General features: G+C 35.4%; 1 protein-coding gene across 6 annotated transcripts in view; it reads left to right on the top strand.

Annotated features, from left to right (window-relative positions):
• Positions 1-22,883, top strand: part of CDH8 (cadherin 8) — a 380,312-nt gene that overhangs the window by 296,857 nt on the left and 60,572 nt on the right. For all 6 annotated transcript variants that reach the window (XM_060288665.1, XM_060288664.1, XM_030863783.2 and 3 more), the window contains one exon: positions 11,379-11,500. In XM_060288665.1, the coding sequence (XP_060144648.1) occupies positions 11,379-11,500 (122 nt within the window). The remainder of the gene's footprint in view (positions 1-11,378; positions 11,501-22,883) is intronic.

Here is a 22,883-nt window from a genome sequence, read left to right as displayed (position 1 = left end):
TGAAACATTTACCCAACATGGCCAAATTGGGCCATAAATCAAGTCTCAACACTCAAAGCAGAGTATGCTTTCTTAACACAGTGGAATTAAGCTAGAAATAAATCACCAAAGGCCCTGAAATGATCCCCAAGTATTGGAAATCAAGCCATATGTCTCTAAATGATCCATGGAAAACAATAAAATCAATCACAAAGGGAATTAGCACATTAAAAAAAAAGAATGATAACAAAATAATGACATGACAAAACCTGTGGAATACAGCTAACACAGTACCTAAAGAGAAATTAGCCTTAAATGGCTATATTAGAAAAGAAGAAATGCTAAAAATCAATTATCTGAGCATCCACTTCAAAAAGGCTAAAAGTGAACAGAAAATTAAAAACTAGTAGCAAGGTGAAAATAAATATAGGGTAGAATACAGTGAAATTGAACACAAAAATACAGTCCTGAAATTCAACAAAGCCAAAACCTCTTTATGTGCAAAGATAAAGTTGATAAAAATCTTGCAAGAAAAAATAGAAAAGGTACAAGTTGCCAGTATTAGAAATGACTGGGAATTCCCAGCAGTCCAGTGGTTAGGACTCCATGCTTTCACTGCGGGGGGCATGGAAAAAAATATTACAAAGGGGACTTCATTACAGATTCTATAGATGTTAAAAAACAATAGCTGGACATTATTAACATTTATGGAATAAGGATTAAAATGTATATGAGATAGCCTAATAAGTTGAAAAATGCAGTCAGTGCAAACTGGCATAGATAAGAAAAAGAGAAAAATATGTCTATCATTTTCTCTATTGAATAAATTGAATTCACAATTACTAACTCTTAACACATAAATTGTCATGCCCAAATGAACATGGCACATACTTTATCAGAGAGAAGTAAAAGAGGGAGCAGTTTCCACCTTATGTCACAAAGCCAGAATAATCTTAATGCTAAAACCCAACAAGAATATTACAAGAAAGGAGAATTAACAGCCTGCTTCTCATAAACAAAATCCTAAGTAATATATTAGCAAATCAAAACTGTTAATATAAAAATATAATATTACACCCAGGGAATACAAGGACAGATGATAACATTTGAAAATCTATTAATGTAAATTAAAATCCTGAGGAAAGAGAAAAAACGTATGATCATTCTCAGCAGATGCAGAAAATGTTATACCTTCATCTCTTGTTCTTGAAAAAGCTCTTTGCACACTAGAAATAGAAGGGAACTTAATTTGATAAAGGATAGTTACCAAAAAAAATAGCAAATATCAAACCTAATGGTAAAATATTGAAAGGTTTCTCCCTGAGTTTGGAAATGAGATAGGTTGTGTATTATTGCTACTTTTATTCAATTACACTGAAGGTTTTAACCAGTACAGTAAGATACAGGTAAGAAATTAAAGTATAAATATCGGAAAGAAGAAATAAAGTTGTCACTACTCATAGACAACATGATTGAGTACATAAAAAGGGAAAAAAAATCTAAGTTAAACTATTATCAATAATGAAGAAAGTTTGCATGATGGTTAGTTATAAAATAATAGTTTTATTTTCTAACAATACTCAGAAAATAAATATACTACTTATAATAATAAAAAGACTTCAATTAAATAGTAACAAAATCTAATGAATGGGGCTTCCCTGGTGGCGCAGTGGTTGGGAGTCCGCCTGCCAAATGCAGGGGACACGGGTTCGTGCCCCAGTCCAGGAAGATCCCACATGCTGCGAAGCGGCTGGGCCCGTGAGCCATGGCCGCTGAGCCTGTGCGTCCGGAGCCTGTGCTCCGCAACGGGAGAGGCCACAGCAGTGAGAGGCCCACATACCCCCCCCCCCAAAAAAATCTAATGAATGACATACAAAACTTCTAAACAGAAAACTATAGAACATTACTGAGAGAAATTAAGGAAGATATAAATAAATGAAGTATATACATAGTTCATGATTTGGAGATTCAAATGTAAAAGATGTCAATCCGCTTTAAATTTATCTGTAGAATCTCTGCAATATCAATCAAACTTCCAACAGCTATGTGTGTGTGTGTGTGCGCGCCCACAATTTGACAAATAATACTAAAACGTGGAAAGAAATTTAAAGGGAAAAATAATGAAGAAAATATTTTAAAAGAAAAATTGTTGATCTTACCATATTCATGATAACAATATATGAAGATCTATCATAAAGAGTTATTAAAAGAGGACTGTATGAGCATAAAGACAGAAAAATAGAACAGAAAATTCCGGGAACAAGCCTGTACAAAAATACTCAACTCAATGACGAAGATAGCATAGGTGGACTTATAATAAAGTTGACAGTGAATTGGATATCCATGAGTGGATGAAACTGAACCTTGGCCTCTAACTCAGAACGTCAATTTTAGTAATCTTCACGGAGATCAGAGATGTAAATGTGAAAAAAATAATATACCTTCTAAAAATAACAGAATTTTCAAATTCTGGATTATGTAAATAATTAATGAATCAGTTGCAACAAGTGTTAAAGTTAATAAGAGCAAAAACTGATGAATTCAGCTTTAAGTTAAGAATCTGTGTTCATCAAAAGTTACTATTAAGAGTGAACAATTGGGCTTCCCTGGTGGCGCAGTGGTTGAGAGTCCGCCTGCCGATGCAGGGGACACGGGTTCGTGCCCTGGTCCGGGAAGATCCCACATGCCGCGGAGCGGCTGGGCCCGTGAGCCATGGCCGCTTAGCCTGCACGTCCGGAGCCTATGCTCCGCAACGGGAGAGGCCACAACGGTGAGAGGCCCAAGTACCACAAAAAAAAAAAAAAAAAAAAGAGTGAACAATTAAGCCACAGAGTAGGGAAACGTATTGTGACACTCATATCTAGCAAAGGACACGTATCCTTAATATATAATATGCATATAAATTAGAAAAACATAGATAACCAATTAAAACATGGCAAAAACTTGAACAGGTTCTTCACACACACACACAAAAAATCCAAGTGGCCAGTAAGCATAATATGTCCTTAGCATCAAATCATCAAGATATTAAAATAAAATCAAACTGAAACATAACTGTACACCTCTGCAATGACTAAAATGAAAAACAAATAATAAATAACTGGCTTTTCCAGGTGTTCTTGAAGACATGCAGCAACTTGAACTCTTATACATTGCTGGTCAGAGTGTAAACTGGCACATCCGCATTAGAAAACACATTTGGAAGCATATGCTAAAATTGAAAGGAGCCATATTCTATAATCTTTCGTTCTATTCCTAAGTACGTAACGTAACGGAATTCACGTATTTGTACACCAACAGAAATACACAAAATATTTATAGCAGCACTTTTCAGAATAGCATGAAACTGAAACAACCCAAATATCCACCAGTAAGAGAAATAAATAAATAAATAAATGGTGCTATATGTATACAATGAAATTCTTTCCCAAACAAACAGTGGAAAAGAATGAATGACAGCTGCCTACAACCACATTAATGAATTTACAAATACTATATTGAGCTAAAGAAGTCAGATACAAAAGTGTGTACTTTATATCATTTCAGTTTTTATACAGTTCTGAAGAAGGCACACTAATATAGTGTTAAGAAACACAGTAGAGGTTACCTTGAAGGGCATAATGACTGAGAAAGGGGTACATGGGAAGCTTTGGGGATGCTGGTTATATCTTGGCCTGAGTGATAGTTAAATGGGTATGTTCATTTTATAACAATACACTGGAATAAAACCATAAGGTGTATACACTTTATTGTTTTCATGGCTTACTTCTACTACAAAAGTTGATCTCACACAAGAAAATGTAAGGAGTGGCCCAAAAAATTAAAAATATGAAAATTATATTTCTAAAAATAAATTCACTAATAAAAATTCCATGTTAATGGAATCATCAAACCCTTCTTTTGAGGTTATTAATTTATTAGGATATTGTATTGTTTGGGAAGTGATCCATCTTAAAAATATATTTTAAGGTTATGTTTTACGAGTGCTATGCTAAAGAGAGCCTGTGGGGAATAATCAGTTTTGTTTGTTTCTGTGTTTTTTTTTTTTTTTTCCACTTGTTGATAAAACTGCCCTGGATTAATATTTCAGCTTTACCACTTCTTGGCTTTGAGTAAATATGGGCAAGGTGACAAGCGTCCACATGATTTCTAGGCGCACTGGATATTCTTTACTCCCTACTCTGATATGTAACTAATATAAATTTCAGTCTTACATAGCCTGAAATCATATTCCCATTTAAGAAAATAATGTCTTCACAGTAACCCAACAAACCTCAAAGAAATAGTACATAACAGATCACACAATACATGCTGGGTAGTTTACAATATTAGTTTTCTTCCCTAATAAAGTGTGTCTGTGAATGTGTGTGCATGTATTAGGGGCACAAATGTTATTCTAAGCTGGTGTTGAATGAGCATTTAAACTCAATATTACATAAATCTATATTCCTCTGAAAGTGTGAGTCTCCTTTATTAAGATTCTAATATATAAGGGATTTAAACTGAATTGCATTGTAAGAGTAATACCAAGAAATTCAGTTCCAATAATTTTGAATCAATCCTATTTGAAATAATTAGGGAAAAAAACACTGAAGATATAGTAATAGAAGCATAATGCAATTTTTGTTGGCAGAGTAGAATTAGAGATTTTGCAAAGACTTAGATTACCAAAGGGAGCATAAGGAATAATAAACTTATTACGGCATTTTGTTTCCTCGCCTCTTACAGTATGGAGAAAGATGAGATGTATAAAAAGGATTTAAACATGCACTTAGGGCTGCGAAAGGAGGGAGTCAGTATTTTCCAGTCACAAATTCAGCAAGAGTAGTACACAGTAGAAAAGAGAGGTGTACATAAAACAAAACAAAAATGAACACGTAAAAACCATGTATGCATACACACAAAACAAAAAATGTAGACAACTAAAGGAAACAAATTGGTAAGCATACATAAAGAGTTAAAAGTATCTTAGTAAGCACAGTAGTGTATACAGAAGTTGAACTGTAATGTTGTACACATGAAACTTATATGATGTTCTAAGCCAATATTACCTTAATTAAAAAAAATACTTGGAAATCATAAGCCATGAATTAATGGTTTATGTAAATTTAACTCAGAACTCTAGAAGCAGACTAATTGTCAAAGAAAAGGTCTTGGGAAAAAGTTTGGCAAATAATGCATATCTATCAATTTTAAGTTAAAATGTTTAGTATATTAAAATAAAATAAAACTAGTAAGTGCTTAAATTTTTTTAAAAAAGAATTAAAAGTAGGTAACATTGGACTTCCCTGGTGGTGCAGCGGTTAAGAATCCGCCTGCCAATGCAGGGGACATGGGTTCGAGCCCTGGTCCAGGAGGATCCCGAGCCCTGGTCCAGGAGGATCCCACATGCCACGGAGCAACTAAGCCTGTGCGCCACAACTACTGAGCCTGCGCTCTAGAGCCCACGAGCCACAACACTGAGCCCGCGTGCCATAACTACTGAAGCCTGTGTGCTTAGAGCCCGTGCCCGCAGCAAGAGAAGCCACTGCAGTGAGAAGCCCGTGCACTGCAACGAAGAGAAGCCCCTGCTCACCACAACTAGAGAAAGCCCACACACAGTAACGAAGACCCAACGCAGCCAAAAATAAATAAATGTATTATACAGTAGGTAATATTACATAACATATTAATAAAAAAATGGAAAATGTAATAGCTCCATTCCCATTAGTACTAATTTTTCATTTATAAACTGCCATTAATGTTGCCTTTATTTAGAACATGATTGTTTTAAAGCTTTATATTTAATAAATAAATAGTATCTAAGAGGTTCATAACATCAGTCCTTACTTCAATGGCTCTAAAATATTTTCCCATAGAATTTAACAACCATAAATGTGCCTACTTTATTCTTTAGGACTTCAACTCTTGTGAGCTGGAAAAAGGATACGGAGGGTTCACTGTAGAGAGTAGGAAAAGGTGGAGTGAGGTCTTGCCAAGGATTCCACTACGTCCAGGTTCACTTAAGATGAACGTAATAAATAAAAGACCTACACATTTTCTCCCTATTTAGAGAGCATTTGAAAATGCTGGAGCCAGACAGCATGCATTTTTGTAGTCAGTAGGGAAAACAGACAGGGGTCAGTGAGGACTTAAACTGAAGTCACCATTTAAGAGTCATTTTCTCCAAAGAGTTTAAGGCATTTTCAAATATGTCTAAGTCCACAACTTGCACAGTGAGAGAAAGCATTTCTCTACGTTTCTTGAGAGAGCTACTACTTGGTTAATACAAAAACTATGCCTTACAAGCTTTGTTCATTTGATACCAGAGACACCCTCTGATTAAAGTTCTCATTTAATTCTAAACTAATCTAAATATGACTGAGATTTTAAGGAGTAAAATAGAATGACTTCTCTTTACAGCCTGGCTTGCTGGAATTTTCACAATCATATAATGAAAAATTATTAAAATTATGGTGGTCAACTGCTCCCTTGATGTTGAAATTTCTTGGTATGTATTTGAGGGAGATAATAGATTGTGTTTTAACGGGTGCATCAATACAGTTGCCATGTTAGTGAAAGGGTAACACATAAAAATAATACTGTAAAGAGAAAAACCTACCAAAAATATTCCAGAATATTTTTGTAGAGAATATTGAGTAGAGTTCCCTGTGCTGTACAGTAGGTCCTTATTAGTTATCTATTTTATATAGTAGTGTGTATACGTCAATCCCAATCTCCCAATTTATCCCTTTCCCCCCAGTAACCATAAGATTGGTTTCTACAGCTGTGAGTCTATTTCTATTTTGTAAACAAGTTCATTTGTACCATTTTTATTAGATGCCACATATAAGTGATATATATTTGTCCAATAAAAACTTTTAAAAAGTCCCAACAGATTTTCTACCCTGGTGTCCACTGGTTAATTATATTCCACCTTGTTTCTATGCTAATCTATGAATTAATAAACCATAACTAATGATTTAGAAATTATCACACCATTTATGGGCAAAATGTACATCAAAAAGTTTTATCTTTAGTCACCAGAGAGCCTAAATTCACGACTGAAATTATTTTCCAAGACCTTCTTTGAAATTCCCATCAGTTTCATTTTAAATTTCCTAAGTTGCTATCTTTTCTGTCAATCATATACTGTTAGAATCTTCCTGTTTTATAAACTTTCAGCATTCCTCTCATCCCTATTCAATTATAAATTCACTATTTTGCATTCCCCCCGTTGACTGTAATTTACTGCTCATGCCTTCCATCCTTCCACTCGCAGAAAGCTCAAGAATTATTTATTGAACCCACCAGTATATCTAAATTTGTCAAATCAATTTTCTCTCTTATAGCCTGAAAAGGAGAGGCTGTTTATTTCAATCGATGCCTGCAAAAACAGCAGCTCGTGGAAACTAGTTAGAAGCAAATTCCCAAGTAACGCAGACTTGGCAGTATTCCATTACCTTTGATTATAAAAGGGCAAAATTAATGGGCCATTCATGAGGCTATGTGACAGAGAGGTGACAGGAAGTCACTACTATTCAAATGGTAGAAGTCAGGAGTTGTTTATAGTAGGTGCCATTTCAGCCTTTTTTCCATCATTATGTGAAAACAGTCAACTTTTGTGGCCAATTGAAATGGGCTTTTCCTTCCAGACCACTTTGTCACATCTCCTGTGTTTAGAAAATTAATCTTTAACGAATGCTAATCAAGTTTCTAATTATAATATCTTTATATTTAATGTCTGTGTATCAGATGAAAGGCAAACATTTTGGGGCCAGTCACAAAGGACATGAATAATTTCCTTAGAAGCTTATCTAATTAATTTTATTGCTCTATAATATCTTTAAATTTTGAACTCCCATCACTTCATTAATTTAGATAAAAGTGAATCTTCAGCATTTAACTATGACACTTGTGTCAAGCACTATAGGGTGCAGTAATTTCAGTTGTGTGCGTTCATCTAATACAGGTAATGAAAACACATTGGGGGATATTTTGGGGATATATGGCACCAGTTTATCGTTTGATTATATTTTATTGTTTTTCTCCTTGATTTAGCAGTTTCAAGAAATAAAGTAAATGTCTGGGACATTCATTTGCTTAAGAAAACAAAATTAAAACAAACCATAACTTCTCTTGTCAGTAAGCTTTATGCTAGCTTTTAAAATTATAAATCTCATCCAAAATTATTTCAGTGACTCGCCAGTGATCATATGATATAGCCCCTATGCTCGTGATCTTCTAACAATATTAAGTGATAGCTCCCAAACCTACATTACTTCTAACAACAGAAAAAAATTAGATGGTATTATTCTAGGGATCTGGGCCCCTGGATAGTTAACCACCACCCTGTCCCAGATCTTACAATAAGAGAAAGCATATATTACTTTAATGTTGAAAGTTATCCCAGAAAGAAGCTCATGGAGATTCTCTAGCCTCTATGCTTGAGTTTTACCACCTGCTGGCCATCTAGATCTAAGAGATAATTGCAGTTTCTTAAAACTGTGAGATTAAGAAAAGAGAAGAGAGAAGTTAAGAACATGTGCCTTGGCATAATTATCCTTTTGCCAAAATAGTGAGAGTAAAATCTGTATATGCATGTTTGCCTGTGGCGTGTGTGTGTGTGTGTGTGTGTGTGTGTGTGTGTGTGTGTGCGCAAGGCATGAGAAAGAGGGAAGACAAAGAATATCATATTTCGTAAACTTGGCCCAATCAACCATTTTCAGTGACTCTAACTCAGTAAGCTCAGCATTTTCTTCACTTCCCCAGGAACAAAATCATGTTTAAAGAGTAGGACAGCTTTTTCTTGTACCTGCAGTTTTCGAAGACAATGCATCTATTATTCACTGTTCAAGTCTATGTTGATCATTGTCTATGAATTGAATGCTTAACGAGACTGAAACATAATAGAAGGCTCCTCTAATCACTTACATACACAAGAGTTGGTCTAAGATATGGCACGGAAGAAATGTAACTAACTAATCAATAGTCCTTAGAGTTGAAATACAGAGAATCACAAAATAAAATCAATCAACTAAAGAGACCTTGGGCAAAATCGAAGTATGAGGAAAAATATGGAATTTAAATGGTTCAGTTTGCAGATTATTAGTGCAATTCTGAGAATATCAGTCGTGGTACAACCCATTAGATTTATCCAGCTTGATTTTTTATATTTGTACTCAAACTTCAAAGAGTGGTCAAACTTGAAATAAAAATTTATAACAAGCCTATAAGCATTCTTGAGGAAATGGCAGTGATTAGTTACCTTACCAGTAAACAAACAACAAGCAAATATACTTTGTTTTAAACTTCATCAATATAATACTGTGAAAATGACTCATGTTTGGAAGGCCAAAACTACATTTCGGAGTCTTGGAGTTAATTTTTGAGTCATATTGGTAAAGGCATGTAGCCCTGTGCATATCAGTCTCCACGTCAGTAATCCACAACATGGGGATCACATTACCTATTGCATAGCTCTTCAGTAAGGACTGAATGAGGTGATTCTGTGAAATATCTTGCACTGTACATAGTGCACACTGAATATGCACGGTGCTGATGTTTCCAATTATAAAAGGTGAAGTCTAAGATACACTTGACTATGTGCCCAATATGATCTGGGCACTTCTAATTCTTCTCATATAATGTGTATAACAGTTCTGTAAATAAGGTGTCAAGGTCTTGAGTTTCAGTGTCCTCAGGAATAAAATGAGCTTCAATAACATGTTCAGAATCATGTTGCTAGTGGGAGGCAAAGATGGGGCTCCAAACATTTGTTTCCTGCAAACACGGATTCCCTTTTTTACTCTTCAGCAGCTGCTATTCAGCTCATGGTCAGACTAGAAAAGAGATGTAAATCTTTAAGGACATAATCAGACCTTATTTCAAATACCTTATAACTCATTTATCTACCTGATTCAAGTAGATAAAGGGTAAAATGTAAGTTTCTTGTCCTCAGAGTCATGTGTTACACTTTTTAAAAAATTTTCCCTTCCATTGAAACTAGGGAGCTGCACACCTCCTCTCTGAATGGGAATGAGTTAATTCATTAGACATAAGACAGTAAAAGAAAAAGAACATATTAGGTAAAAGAAAAAGGACATTTAAGGCCACTGGTGTGATTTTGGGGAATTGAGATTTTTGTTCCATTACTGAGGTGGTTGGAATTCCAAAGGATAATACTCATCCATCCATAGTTAATCAAATTAGAATATTGGAGAATAGCCATGGTAGTTAAATTCCAATCTTGTAGCATTGCCAGTGGGGTTAACCAACTATAAAATTGTAACATGGCTGTGATTATTTGGCATGTGCTTTAAAACACTTTTATATGTAATGAAAAAAATGAGTATTTGAAGGTTTCAGAGGTCTGAATTTAACCAATTGTCAAAAAGAAGAGTCTGATATATCAAATACAAGTCTGTTTCTTCATACTCAAAAGCCAAAGATTTTTCCCCTCCTAGCTTGCTTATAAATATTCAGTGCCACAGAAACACAAATAAATAATTGGCCATTTTCAATGCATTCTGTATAATTGACAAGCGATCAAAAGATTATTGCATGGTACAGTCAGAGTCAAATGGTACTGCATTTATTTGAAATGAAAAATCATCATGTGGGCCAAGTCAGCAGTGTATTAATGGGCCAGATTTCTGTGCATGCATATTTGTGCGTGTATGCGTGTGTGTGCACGTGTGTGTGTGTGTGTATAATTTTTTAAATTTAAGGACTTAAGGCTTAAGGATTAAGGTCTGTGCTACTGGAATTGACCTGGAAAGATGAAAAGATTATTATCTGTTTACACTGATGAAAATCTTTATGAAAATGACATATTAAAATAACTTGGGCTTATCTTACCCAAAAAGATCCCAAGGTCAATTTTGAATAAAAAATAAAATTCATAAAAGATATGATTCCCTTTAAGATTATCCCTTTTATCAGTATTAAAGATGCCTTCTCAACAACTGATTTGGTTCTAGCCTTTTTTCAGGTTTTGATGTTCATCTTTAATATATAGTCAGTCGAACAAGTAACAGTGCAGAAATGGGCTGTCTACCCAAGATAAAGAAAGAGATAAATCTTTGTTGCAATACAGCATTCTTTTCTTTTGTACAATGGGCTTTATCAATAAAATAAAGCTTTCTTCATCAAGGAAACCTCTTTTCATTTATTCAGAGATGGTCTTTATCAAGCTAAGCTCCAGCAAATGGTGTTTGGAATAATAATTTATACTTTTTTTTAAGCAGCCAAGCACTTGCTATTTTTCCTTGCTGAATGGTCAGATTCCATAATCACCATGTTGAAAACACCCTAATTAAGGGAAGTTGAAACAGACACACAAGCTTTCAAGAAGAAAGTTGAATTGCACATTAAAATGCAATATCCTCAATGCTGATGTTATTTTTTCCTTCCCATAGGGAACCACAGTCAGATATCCCGAGTACCTGTTGCTATTAAAGTGCTGGATGTCAATGACAACGCCCCTGAATTCGCATCCGAATATGAGGCATTTTTATGTGAAAATGGAAAACCCGGCCAAGTAAATATCTCCATGTTGTTAATGCTGAATATGTTTGTATACAACTGTCTCATATTTGATTAACCTGCATTATAGTGTGCACTTGCATCATTCACAATCTGCAAAGTCATAGGCAAGAAACATCCAAACGGGAACAGAGAGGGAGTATTCTTCTTTCAGAGATGTTCATTCTCTTCCTACTTATGACCAAATTGGCTCCTGAAACGGAATGACCTGCTGTGCCATGAACCCCGAGCCAAAAAACTATCTTAAAATATCTCGGGGTGTGGATGATCACAGGGGAGGTCTTAGAGTGATGGGGCCACCATTTTAACCTTCAAATGACGGAAAGTGAGGGAAAAGCCCATGGGACGGCATGTTTGTTTCACATCAAATGTAGAAATAACACATGACATTGGAACCCTAGGAAGACCAACTGCAGGAAGTGAATTTTTAAACCTGTAAAGGTGTAGCTGCACTTAGCTAGACAGAATGTGAACGACATGTTTTAGACATGCAAGTGAAGCATCTGATAATTGTGTATCGATGTGTATCGATGGAGCTTTTTCCTTTTAAACTGTCTTATGTAGCTTAGATAGGACAATGCAGACACAGAGAGAGAGACGGGGAGAGAGGAAGGAAGGAAGGAAGGGGGGAGGGAGAGAGTTAAGAAAGAAGAACGAAAACAAAACCTGCTATACTCTGAATGTCAAAATGGAAATAGTCTATGTAAAGTTCTAAAAAACACAAATGTAATAGACTTATTTTAACAAGGTGCCAAAGTACTGTATGTTTAAGAAATTTATCGTTTTTCAACTTCCTAATTTATTTCTGGATGGTGACATTTTAATTTAAATAAACAGCAGCTGACAGCATGACACTGGAGTTGTTAATCCAACTATTCTTGTGCCTCACGTGGGTGTTAGGAATTCAACTTACTATTTGCCGAGCAGTTTACCTGACAAGAGTCAGATTTCTTCCACCTAAGAAAGGAATAGAACTGTGGCTCTATACTTTTATTTAACTCTTACAAAAGATCAAGTTGCTACTCTCCTATAAAACAGTGGGCATTTTCCCCTAGACTACTCTCCTGTATCTGAAGGATTGGCATTGTTTCCATCTACAAAAAAAAGATACACATACATGTGCACACATACAAAGTAAAAGCTAAAATTCTAATAATAAAATTGAGTAATTTTAAACACTTAGACATCATAAATGTCACTATAATCAAAACATTCACCTTCAGCAGTCATATGCCAAAGGTGACCTCTTTTTAAAAATAATATTCTAACATTAGTTTCAATGTTTCTTAATTTCATCATGTCAAATTGCCCTCTATCGGTCTTATCTTTTGAGTGTTTTTATTTGTGATCCTTTGAGGATGGAGTGTATATATACTTGGCAGCAAATATCATTTAGCTAAGTTGGTGAATGCAGTTGGTGGAGAGAGTCTGATCAAAATATATGCAGGTCAGTTTCAAGGATATGGTTGTGTGGGCCAGATTGTTGCTGGGGTAATGTAGCCAATCACAGAGTTATAAGCCAGACATTTTTGATCATAGAGAAACTGTCAAATGCTTTAGAATTTAAGTAAAACTCCACTGTTCATGCAAAACTCATCACACAAGTTCAGAGAGTCAATGGCATTGATATTTCAAAAATTACACATTGGCTTCACTTGTGATATTGACATGCATGCCTTTGGACCTCCTGGAATCTGGAGGTTTACCCTGTGGATTTTGACTGTTTCCAAGGTTTTAATGATTCCTCAGCAGTTTTTATCCTCCGAAAAAAATGCATTGTTTCATCCCCTCTCCTATGCAAGATCAAAATAAAAAAAAAAAGTTGATTCTTTGTTTTATGATTTTTGCAAATCAACATGAATGACTCATTCTGTGAAAAAATGTTTATGTTGTGTGTGTCCACTGCACTATCTTATCCTCGAATCTATTTAGGCATGTTTATTAGAGTTCATATTTACATGAAGATAATCAGATCTTTGTCTGTTCAGCATAATTTTTGGACATATAGCTGACTGGTTGATACACACGCAGTTGTTCAAATAGCTCCTGAATTCCTTGAATCCTTTGTGCTAGTCAGAACTCATGTTTGATTCATTATATCATTCCTAAGTCACTTTTAATAGCTCAAGTATCTCATTTTTATATTTAACATTTTCCCAAATTCATTTTTGTTATCCACACTAAATAGCGTTCACTTATATAAGTTCAACATAGATACACTTTCAATCATGTCTCATAATACCATACAAATGGCTGACTCACTTTGAAATTAGAATATTCATTATCACATTCATGCAAAACAAATGTCAAAGACTGAATTAGCACTAAATTCATAGTCATCTCAATATTTTTCAACAATTAATGTCTGCTTTATAACAGCCTCAGAGAAAGGAGTGCAGGTGGCTGTGAAATGTCTAGTTTGCCTGGAAGATATGGATTTAAGGCTAAACTCGAGGGGGTCAGCTTCCTGGGAGATGATGCAGCTGAAAATCATTAGCAATAATCAAGCACAAGCCGTTAAAAAAACTCAATCCGTAAAAAATCTTCTGGATTGAGTGAGGCTTTGTAAAGAGTTCTTTAAAACATCTCACAAAATGAAAACCAGTATCAACATGAACGTAGGGAATTCTACTGCACTTGACTCTTTTCCGCTGGACTCATTTAAACAAAGAGTCCAAAAAAAAAGAAAGAAAAGAAAAAGAAAGAAGGGAGGCCACCTTCCTCTAAGATAGATCTCTAGTTCATGGTACATCTGTGTTAAATTGGCATAGGTTTACTCTGAAAGTAGAACTGGAAGTCCTGTCTCTTCCTCCCACCTTCCCACAATTCTGAAGTAAAAGATGACATTTTCTTGAATTGGTTCCCTTAAGAGAGTAACAACCACCCATGACAAAGAGAGTTCACAGTCAATATTATAAAAACTCAACGGGAATCCCTTTTGATTAGAATCCTTTTAAATAATCCCTCCACTTCAGAATTAGATGCTGATGTGGTATTTTCTGATGGCTAGTTACTCTTATTTAAAACAATTTTCCCCCAATAGTTACAGGTAATTTATCTTAAGTTAAAAGTTATAAGGTGACGTATACCTTTAGTCTCCAATTCAATAATGCCATGATAGAGTCATCTACAAATTACTTGGCCCTCAGTTTAACAGGATGAATAAAAAGATTCTCTCCACTTGCTCCTCTTTAATGGCCAAAGCAGAAATGAGCGTATGGGTTGAGGATTTCAAAATTAGAAGGCAAGCTATCTGAAAGTTCATGTGTCTAATAGGATGATAGGTTTTGATCAGACAGTAGATATTTGTCAAACACAAACTGTATGCCAAGACTTGGCTGGTACTGGGAATTTAGTGGCAGACAAACATCAGTCTTTTTCCCTCATAGAGTTTTCCCTCTGGTAGGCACTTGAGAAAATTAGATGTGGTAGAATTGCAAGAAAATACCTCAAATCCTCTGGGCAGAAAGGAGGTTGAAGAGATGAGAGGAAATGGAACTATCTTAATGAAAAGACCGCTTAGTATAGGACACATTCCACAAGAGATAGGAAACATCTATCAAGTGCTGAAAAGCAGTCAGCTGGGGATAAACCAGGTTCTGTCTGAAGAGAATGGTACTCTGGTGGGATGGGTGGAGGACCAGGTAACAGCTCCTTCAGGAGAAACCAGTATCTTCCTTCACTATGATAACACCATACTCAAAACCAAACATGAAAGAGAAATAGAGAACATCAGTGACCAGTGTTGGACAGAGGGCCTTCCATAACTCTGTCCTACATCTTGTCTCCTCAGTAGGGTCTTTCTAAGATTTCAGGTGCTTACCTCTTGCTTACCATACATACAGAATTAGGGTAATGTGCTCCAGATGGTTCACTGACACAGGGACTGAACTGAAAATATTGTGTTTCCAGGGGTGACTCAAGGCCTCTTGTTTAGTCTCAGAGAATATTTATTGTTTGAGAATTAGTTAGCAACCGACCTCTTCAGCTATTTTTCCTTTAGGAAGGAGCTTCCCCTGTTACTATAAATAAATCTAGTGGAGTATAATTTGAGCTTCATCACCATCTGTAGAAGTCGAGATGTTCTACTTAGCATCAAGTTAATTACGTCGGGTTAAAAACATACCTTGGTTTATCTCTTTTAATCCCTTCTATCTCTGACCAATACTGCAGCAATATAAAGTTTGCTTATCCTGGGAATATCACAGGTCAAAAAAGATAATAGCCCATACTTATAGATACATATCTAGCCAATGCTTGTCATGTAGTAATGGATATCCACAAAATTTTAGAATGATTCTGATTTAGCAGTGACAAATATTTCAATAATTAGTTTCTCAGATATTACCATGGAAACACTTGTTTTATTCACAGACACAGAGTGCACAAATGAAAAATCATTTATTTATTGAACAGTATTTATTGTGTATCTACAAGATGCTAAGTATTGTAATATGACCTGGGGAGACAATGTGAAAAGAACAAAAAAAGTGTTCTCTCCAATGGAACTGAATGAGGAAGACGGATAATAAAAAAACATAGAATGAGTCAATAATATAAATTTTGAAAACTGAGTTGAAGAAAACTACACAGTATAGACAGAAGAGAACAAAGAAAAAGCAGTGATCTACTTTACGTAGTGTTGTAAAGAAAGTTACTTTTTAAAGGGATATCATTTAGGCTGAAACTGAACAAAAATGAGAAAGGGTAGTCACACAAGAAGTGGAAACAAGAGCCTTCTAGCCAACAGAATAAGCTTGTGCAAAGACCCTGAAGGGAGAAAAACGTTGGTTTATTTGAAAAATTGAAGACATCTGTGGCTGAGTATAATAAGAGTAATAAGCAAATGTAATATGAGTGTAATAAGCAAGAATGAAATTGGACAAAAAGAGTATTATGTTTGAATAAAATCCATATACACACATGCAGACGCGTGCACCTGCAATTAAACAGGAAGAGCATGTAGAAGGTTGTAATTGCAAAAGATAATGGTAGCCTGGCCTAAGGTGCTGGCAGTGGAGGTGGAGAGACGTGACTGGGGAGGCTGCATGCTTCCATGAATGAAATAATACATACAGACATCTAACATGCAATCAACATCACCGTTCTGGGAGTTTGGTGTTGCAATGACATTTTACAGATATGGGGGCTGAGGCTGATAAAAGAGTAAGGGTCTTAACTAAGGCCATGAAAAGTAGGAAAGATGGGCTTCAAAGTCTATTCTTGGAGGTGCCCCAGTCCCTGTACTTTCTAGGATTTCACAATGCTTCCCAAGGAGCAGACTTTGAAATGCCATTGCCTGTGTGACACACTTTTTAGAAAAATAGTAATGAGAATAAGATTCTGATCAAGAGTGAGCACTTTTCAAAAGAAAAAAAAAAAAAACAAACTCCTGTGATCAATAACACACTCTATTCAAAAGCGTTCCACATAATAAGTAGAATTATCCCTTGATAAATAGCAGCAATAAACGAGTTTGCTACCATATTTATATGTATTTTTAGTTTCTGTTGGTCTTTTTCTAACAAATGTGAAACAATGAAATGAAATTATGGCATTTTATAACACTCATGAAACAATAAATATAGGAGACTTAATTTTAACTTTCCTGCCGGAGGGCATCTTTCAGGATCTATCTGCATACACAAGAGAGAGACAGGATTGATTTTAGAACAGATGAAATTGATGGCCTCAACAAAATGCATAAAATATGATTTTCATTTTACTTTAGGTGAAGTAAGGGGAAGGCAGATTAGTGGAATGTATAAAACAATATTTGAAGAATTCACATGTAAAAAAGCATTTCAAGAGAATCATTAATAGAAGTATAACTTTTAGAGTGCAATTTTGACGGGGAAAAGCTAAAAGAAAAAGGCAAAAAAGTTTAAAAAAACTCAGAATTTTTGAAGGTTTGAAACTAGCACAATCTAAGTCTGAGTCACAGCTCTGCCATTTACTAGTTTTGTGACCTTGGGTCTTAACTGCTGTTAGTTTAAACTCTCACATTTTAGAAATATCTAGTTCAATATCAAGTGCTCAATAAATAATTGTAATTATTAGTAGTATATATTTTAACTAGTTTCATAGTTTCAAAAGCAAAATATTTTACTAGTATTGTCTTTGTTGTTTTTATTGCTGTTATTGTTATATATTTATGATCCTTGATTTGGAGCAAAACACTATAAACAATGCCTAAATGGGTCAATATAAAAGAGGACAGTCTATTTCCCTGTATTGGAATAACTCTTCCTCTGATAATTTCCAAGTGTATTTGTCAAGAGTGAAGAAAGGGCTTGTACTTCATTCCTCCCCATATGAATTTGTGGGCTAATATAATTATTTTTTTTTAAGTACAGCAGAATCAACTTACAGGAACACATACAATCTAAATCTTTTTTGAAGTCATTTTTGCAGCCTCTCTATGCTTTGACTGAACCTCTTGTGTGATTCCAAATCCACATGCTTTATTCTGGCCCTTCGCCTAAATATTAGGATTGATGATCCACAGAAGAAACAATGGTATAAAGGATTGTTTACAAATCTTGGGTCGTTACTGACTGATGTTCTCTCTTCATTTTATTTTCAACCTACAAGGTAGTAAATAAGAATTTAGATGGAAGCGTGGTATGCACATGTGTATGCTTGTTTTTATTTGTTCATGGAAGCCATGGTGATGAGCACGTCTTTTTCAAGAAAGTAAAAATGACACTAGCTATGAGGAGGTTTTAGTCATATTAGGCTTTGTGTTAGTGACATAAATTGGGTAAGATCTGGTACCGAGAGAAGCTGATGTATTGTTGGAAGGGCAGAGATGCAAATGGAATTAGTGCTATAACCACCAAGCTATGTAGAGACAACACCTTCAAAAGGAGATTACAGAGGTCTCCGGGCCTTTAAGACTTATATTCTAGAGGGTAGCGTGTCTTAAAGTGACAGCCTGAGAAACACTTTCAGGGTATAGCATGTCAGTATATGGTATGGTGTGTGGTGTGTCTGGGTGTGTGTGTGCGCATGTTTTTCCCAATAAGATTGGGAACCACTGTATTAACCGAAATTAAAGAACATTATCTTCTACTGGTTTTGTTTCACTGTAAGATCCCCTTGCATTTATAAATACATATGAATCCCCAAAGGGCTAGAACCAAATGGTCTTGGGCATTTACCAAACATAGCTGATTATAAAATCTTTTGAATTTCCTTCAGAGAAAACTATACAACTAGTGGCAAATGGAAGCCAGCTGGAAAAATCTTGCTTAAGAAGAATAAACAATAGGATGCATTTTCAGCCTAGGAAGTAATGTTTATGGTATTAATGAGGCATCAGGAAATATTCCTGTGAAGTTGTGTAGTGGAAGATGGAGAGGAGGTAAGACTAAAAAGGCAGTTGAGACTTCTAAATTGTGTTAAAAACTGTGGACTTTACTAATGAGGTTTTCAAAGCACAGCAAGTGATGGAGTAATTTTTCAAAAATATTGATCATTTCAGAGATGCACAAAATACAGATGAAATATGCAGAGACAAGCAAAAGAAAATAAGAAACAGGAGAAACTGGAAAATTCAAACTTTGTGTAAATACATCCTTTAAGAGTCCTTGCTTTGTATCATTTTACCTTAACTTAGTTACAGTAAAGGGAAAGGGACTGTAAAAGAACGAAACTGAGGAAAATGTCAGAAGTTCTGTGGTGGATTAATGAAGGCACAGGCCCCAGATGTCTACCGAGAGGACTGAGGACTTCACTTAGTGTTTAAAAGAAACATATACAATCTAATCTACATTCTCCTGTTGTGTTTTCTATAGGTCAGACCTCTAAGATACATGCTCTAAGTAGCCGCCTAATACTTTTTAAAGACAAAGACATATTCATGCAAAGAAACGTGACATGGGACAACACTTTGGGGAGGAAAAGAAAAATCTTGATAGAAACTGGATTGCCTTACAAATTATAAAAAAAGTATCCAGGAACTGTCCATTAAATGGATATGAGCAGTGCTCAATTTGAACTATGTTACACAGTTTTGAAATAACTGAGGATAATTGGGTCATGTGGGTTTTCATATAGTTTCCTCAAATTCCTGTATGTCCTCCTTTTTCAATGTTATCATTGGTATAACTTGATTTCTCTTGTAGACAAAATTTGTATTTGCAAAGACCGCTCTTTCAGGGGATGGCTCTTAGCCTATTTTGTTTTGTTCCCTTCAGTTATGGACACCATTGATAATCTGATAAAAGCTCTGGACTTTTCCTTCATATATGTGCATATATAAATAATTTCATACAATTTTACTTTCATGTATCATCTTTTCCTTCCTCAAGTTGAAGACTACTGCTCTAAGAAATAGAAGCTAGTATTTCAGGAACGTTTACATTGGTAACCAGAAATAAACTATCAATAATAGGCAAAAGAATGAATAGAAAACCAAATGTTAACATTGGTAACCAGAAATAAACTATCAATAATAGGCAAAAGAATGAATAGAAAACCAAAAATTATGCTGTACTGCCTTTGATGTCTCCTCACTCACTCTCTTTCTACCACCTTCGAAATCAAAAGGGAACCTTAATATCCATAAAGCAAAGTACCTGAATGTCAAGAATGGTTAAGTTCATCTTTATGCACTCTCCAAAATATTGGAAGTCTAAGCCCCAATTTAACTAAGTACACATGCGGAAGATATGAATGCCAACAAGATTTTGAGGCAGTCTGACATGCGGAGCAGGAAGATGTAGGGAGTTTGTTACCTAATTCACTTGGGATCAGATGTTACAATGTCTTTGATGCACTAGCGTTCTGATAAATCTCTTCATACCTACCTCTCAAAGTTACATAAGAATTAGTAGTGATGCTAAAACATGCCTGACATGATTATTTATTCATCCATTCATTTATTCATTTAGACAATACTTATTAAAAAGCTACTATGTGCCAGACACTGTTCTAATAGCAGTGGGGGGGGGAACCCAACTCATCATCTAAGAACAAATCAATGAACAATAACTACAGGAACTCACAGGGGATATTCTAATAGATTCCAAGAGAGTTTTAAGGTTGTCAACAGATCAGATAATCAGAAATGTGTTTGTTTGTTGGCTGCTTGCCTTTTGAAAAGTTAATAATGACAGTGAAACCTACTACTATTAACTTCTTTTGAGTTACTATAAAAATCTAAAATAATGTTTAATAAACTATATTAATTAAAGCGACCTGAGGTTTAGCATTATTGATAAACAATGAATAATTTTTTAAAAAAGAGTCAGAATTACGATATGGCCGACAGTTCTAAAAAAAATTTCTTTTCAGTTTTACGCTTAGGAAGGTCATTTGATTTCAAATCAGTACTCTCAAGAAATAGATCAGAGTCTGCTCCCATGGAAATTCAAGTATGGCCTTGAAATTCATTTCCTTATGCCCGATCTCAGATATGCTTTGTTTTTCTGATAGAGAAGTATATTAGCTTTTACCTTCCCTTGAAATTAATCCACAATAAATTATCAAGCGTTAGATTTTTCAACTGCGTCCTAACTTTATTGCTAGAAAGGAAAATATTTAAGCTAAATGCTGTATATTTACTAGTAAAAATCTATGACCTCTTCAGAAATTTTGATATCATTTTCATGAAATAGTTGTCCAATTACTTAAAAATCAGCTGATGTCCAAGTAGCTCACAGTGGGAAATGCATGCAGTTTTCATTTGCCATCAACTCAGTGTACCTATAAAATCTGCTTGTGTGGAGGTGCACTTCCTTGAATAAATCTATTCTTTTTCTCCTGTTGTTTAAAGCCAAATGTGTTCAGATGTCATTACATCAATGAAAATTTCAGCCTTTTAAATGTGGGTAACTTAACGCATTTTAATAGCATAAAGTCCTTCAAGTGATCTACCAGGCATCTACTCTCAGAGAAAATGATCAGACAGTGGCCACTGCATTAAAATAAAATGAAGTGTCAAAAATGGTTTAAACCAAAGTCTTAACCATAGCTAGTTCATAGGATATTTGGAAGTTAATTTAAAGATTCACCATTTCATCACTTTTTTCCCAACACATCATGCACTGATTTTGATGTAAACTTGACAGTACAAACTCTTTTAATGAACAGTAATAAGAGACCTATGGACACCAATCTTCTCCCTTGACTCAAAAGAGTGGATCCCAGACTTAAGCATGCATCAGAATCACCTACAAGACTTTAAAATGCAGATTTCTAGGCCCTGTCCCAAGATTTTTTGGTTCGGCAAGCTCAGAAATTGCATGTCTAACAGATTTCCTGACTTAAATAAATGGTGGAAAAAATATTTATTGCAGATGTAATATTTAGACCAAACTTCTGAGATGTGGTATGACAGGTAATTATACTCATTTACTTCAGGTAAGCTAAATTATTGTCTCTTTTGTTTTGGTTGTGAGAGCGTAACATGTAGATTCACTCGCCAGCACGTATGAGTCTTTTTCATGCAGATGACTTAGAAATGGTATTGCTTGTAGGAGCTCTATCCATTAAATACACGTTAAGAATGCTCTTAGTTACGAATGATTCCCACCCCAGAATACAAGACATCCTCTTTCTTTTTTTAGCGATGTTGAGCATCTTTTCATGTGTTTTTTAAAAATATCTTTATCGGAGTATAATTGCTTTCCAATAGTTTGTTAGTTTCTGCTTTATAACAAAGTGAATCAGCTATACATATGTTCCCATATCTCTTCCCTCTTGCGTCTCCCTCCCTCCCACCCTCCCTATCCCACCCCTCTAGGTGGTCACAAAGCACCGAGCTGATCTCCCTGTGCTATGCGGCTGCTTCCCACTAGCTATCTATTTTACGTTTGGTAGTGTATATATGTCCATGCCGCTCTCTCGCTTTGTCACAGCTTACCCTTCCCCCTCCCCCATCCTCAAGTCCATTCTCTAGTAGGTCTGTGTCTTTATTCCCGTCTTGCCCCCAGGTTCTTCATGTCCTTTTTTTCCCCTTAGATTCCATATATATGTGTTAGCATACGGTATTTGTTTTTCTCTTTCCAACTTACTTCACTCTGTATGACAGTCTCTAGGTCCATCCACCTCACTACAAATAACTCAGTTTTGTTCCTTTTTATGGCTGAGTAATATTCCATTGTATATATGTGCCACATCTTCTTTATCCATTCATCTGTCGATGGACACTTAGGTTGCTTCCATGTCCTGGCTATTGTAAATAGAGCTGCAATGAACATTTTGGTACATGACCCTTTTGAATTATGGTTTTCTCAGGGTATATGCCCAGTAGTGGGATTGCTGGGTCATATAGTAGTTCTATTTTTAGTTTTTTAAGGAACCTCCACACCGGTCAGAATGGCCATCATCAAAAAGTCTACAAACAATAAATGCTGGAGAGGGTGTGGAGA

This window comes from Globicephala melas, chromosome 19, assembly GCF_963455315.2.
Source record: "Globicephala melas chromosome 19, mGloMel1.2, whole genome shotgun sequence".
Lineage (NCBI taxonomy): Eukaryota > Metazoa > Chordata > Mammalia > Artiodactyla > Delphinidae > Globicephala > Globicephala melas.
The sequence above is the reverse complement of the archived record's forward strand: the minus strand, read 5'-3'. Positions and strand labels throughout refer to the sequence as shown.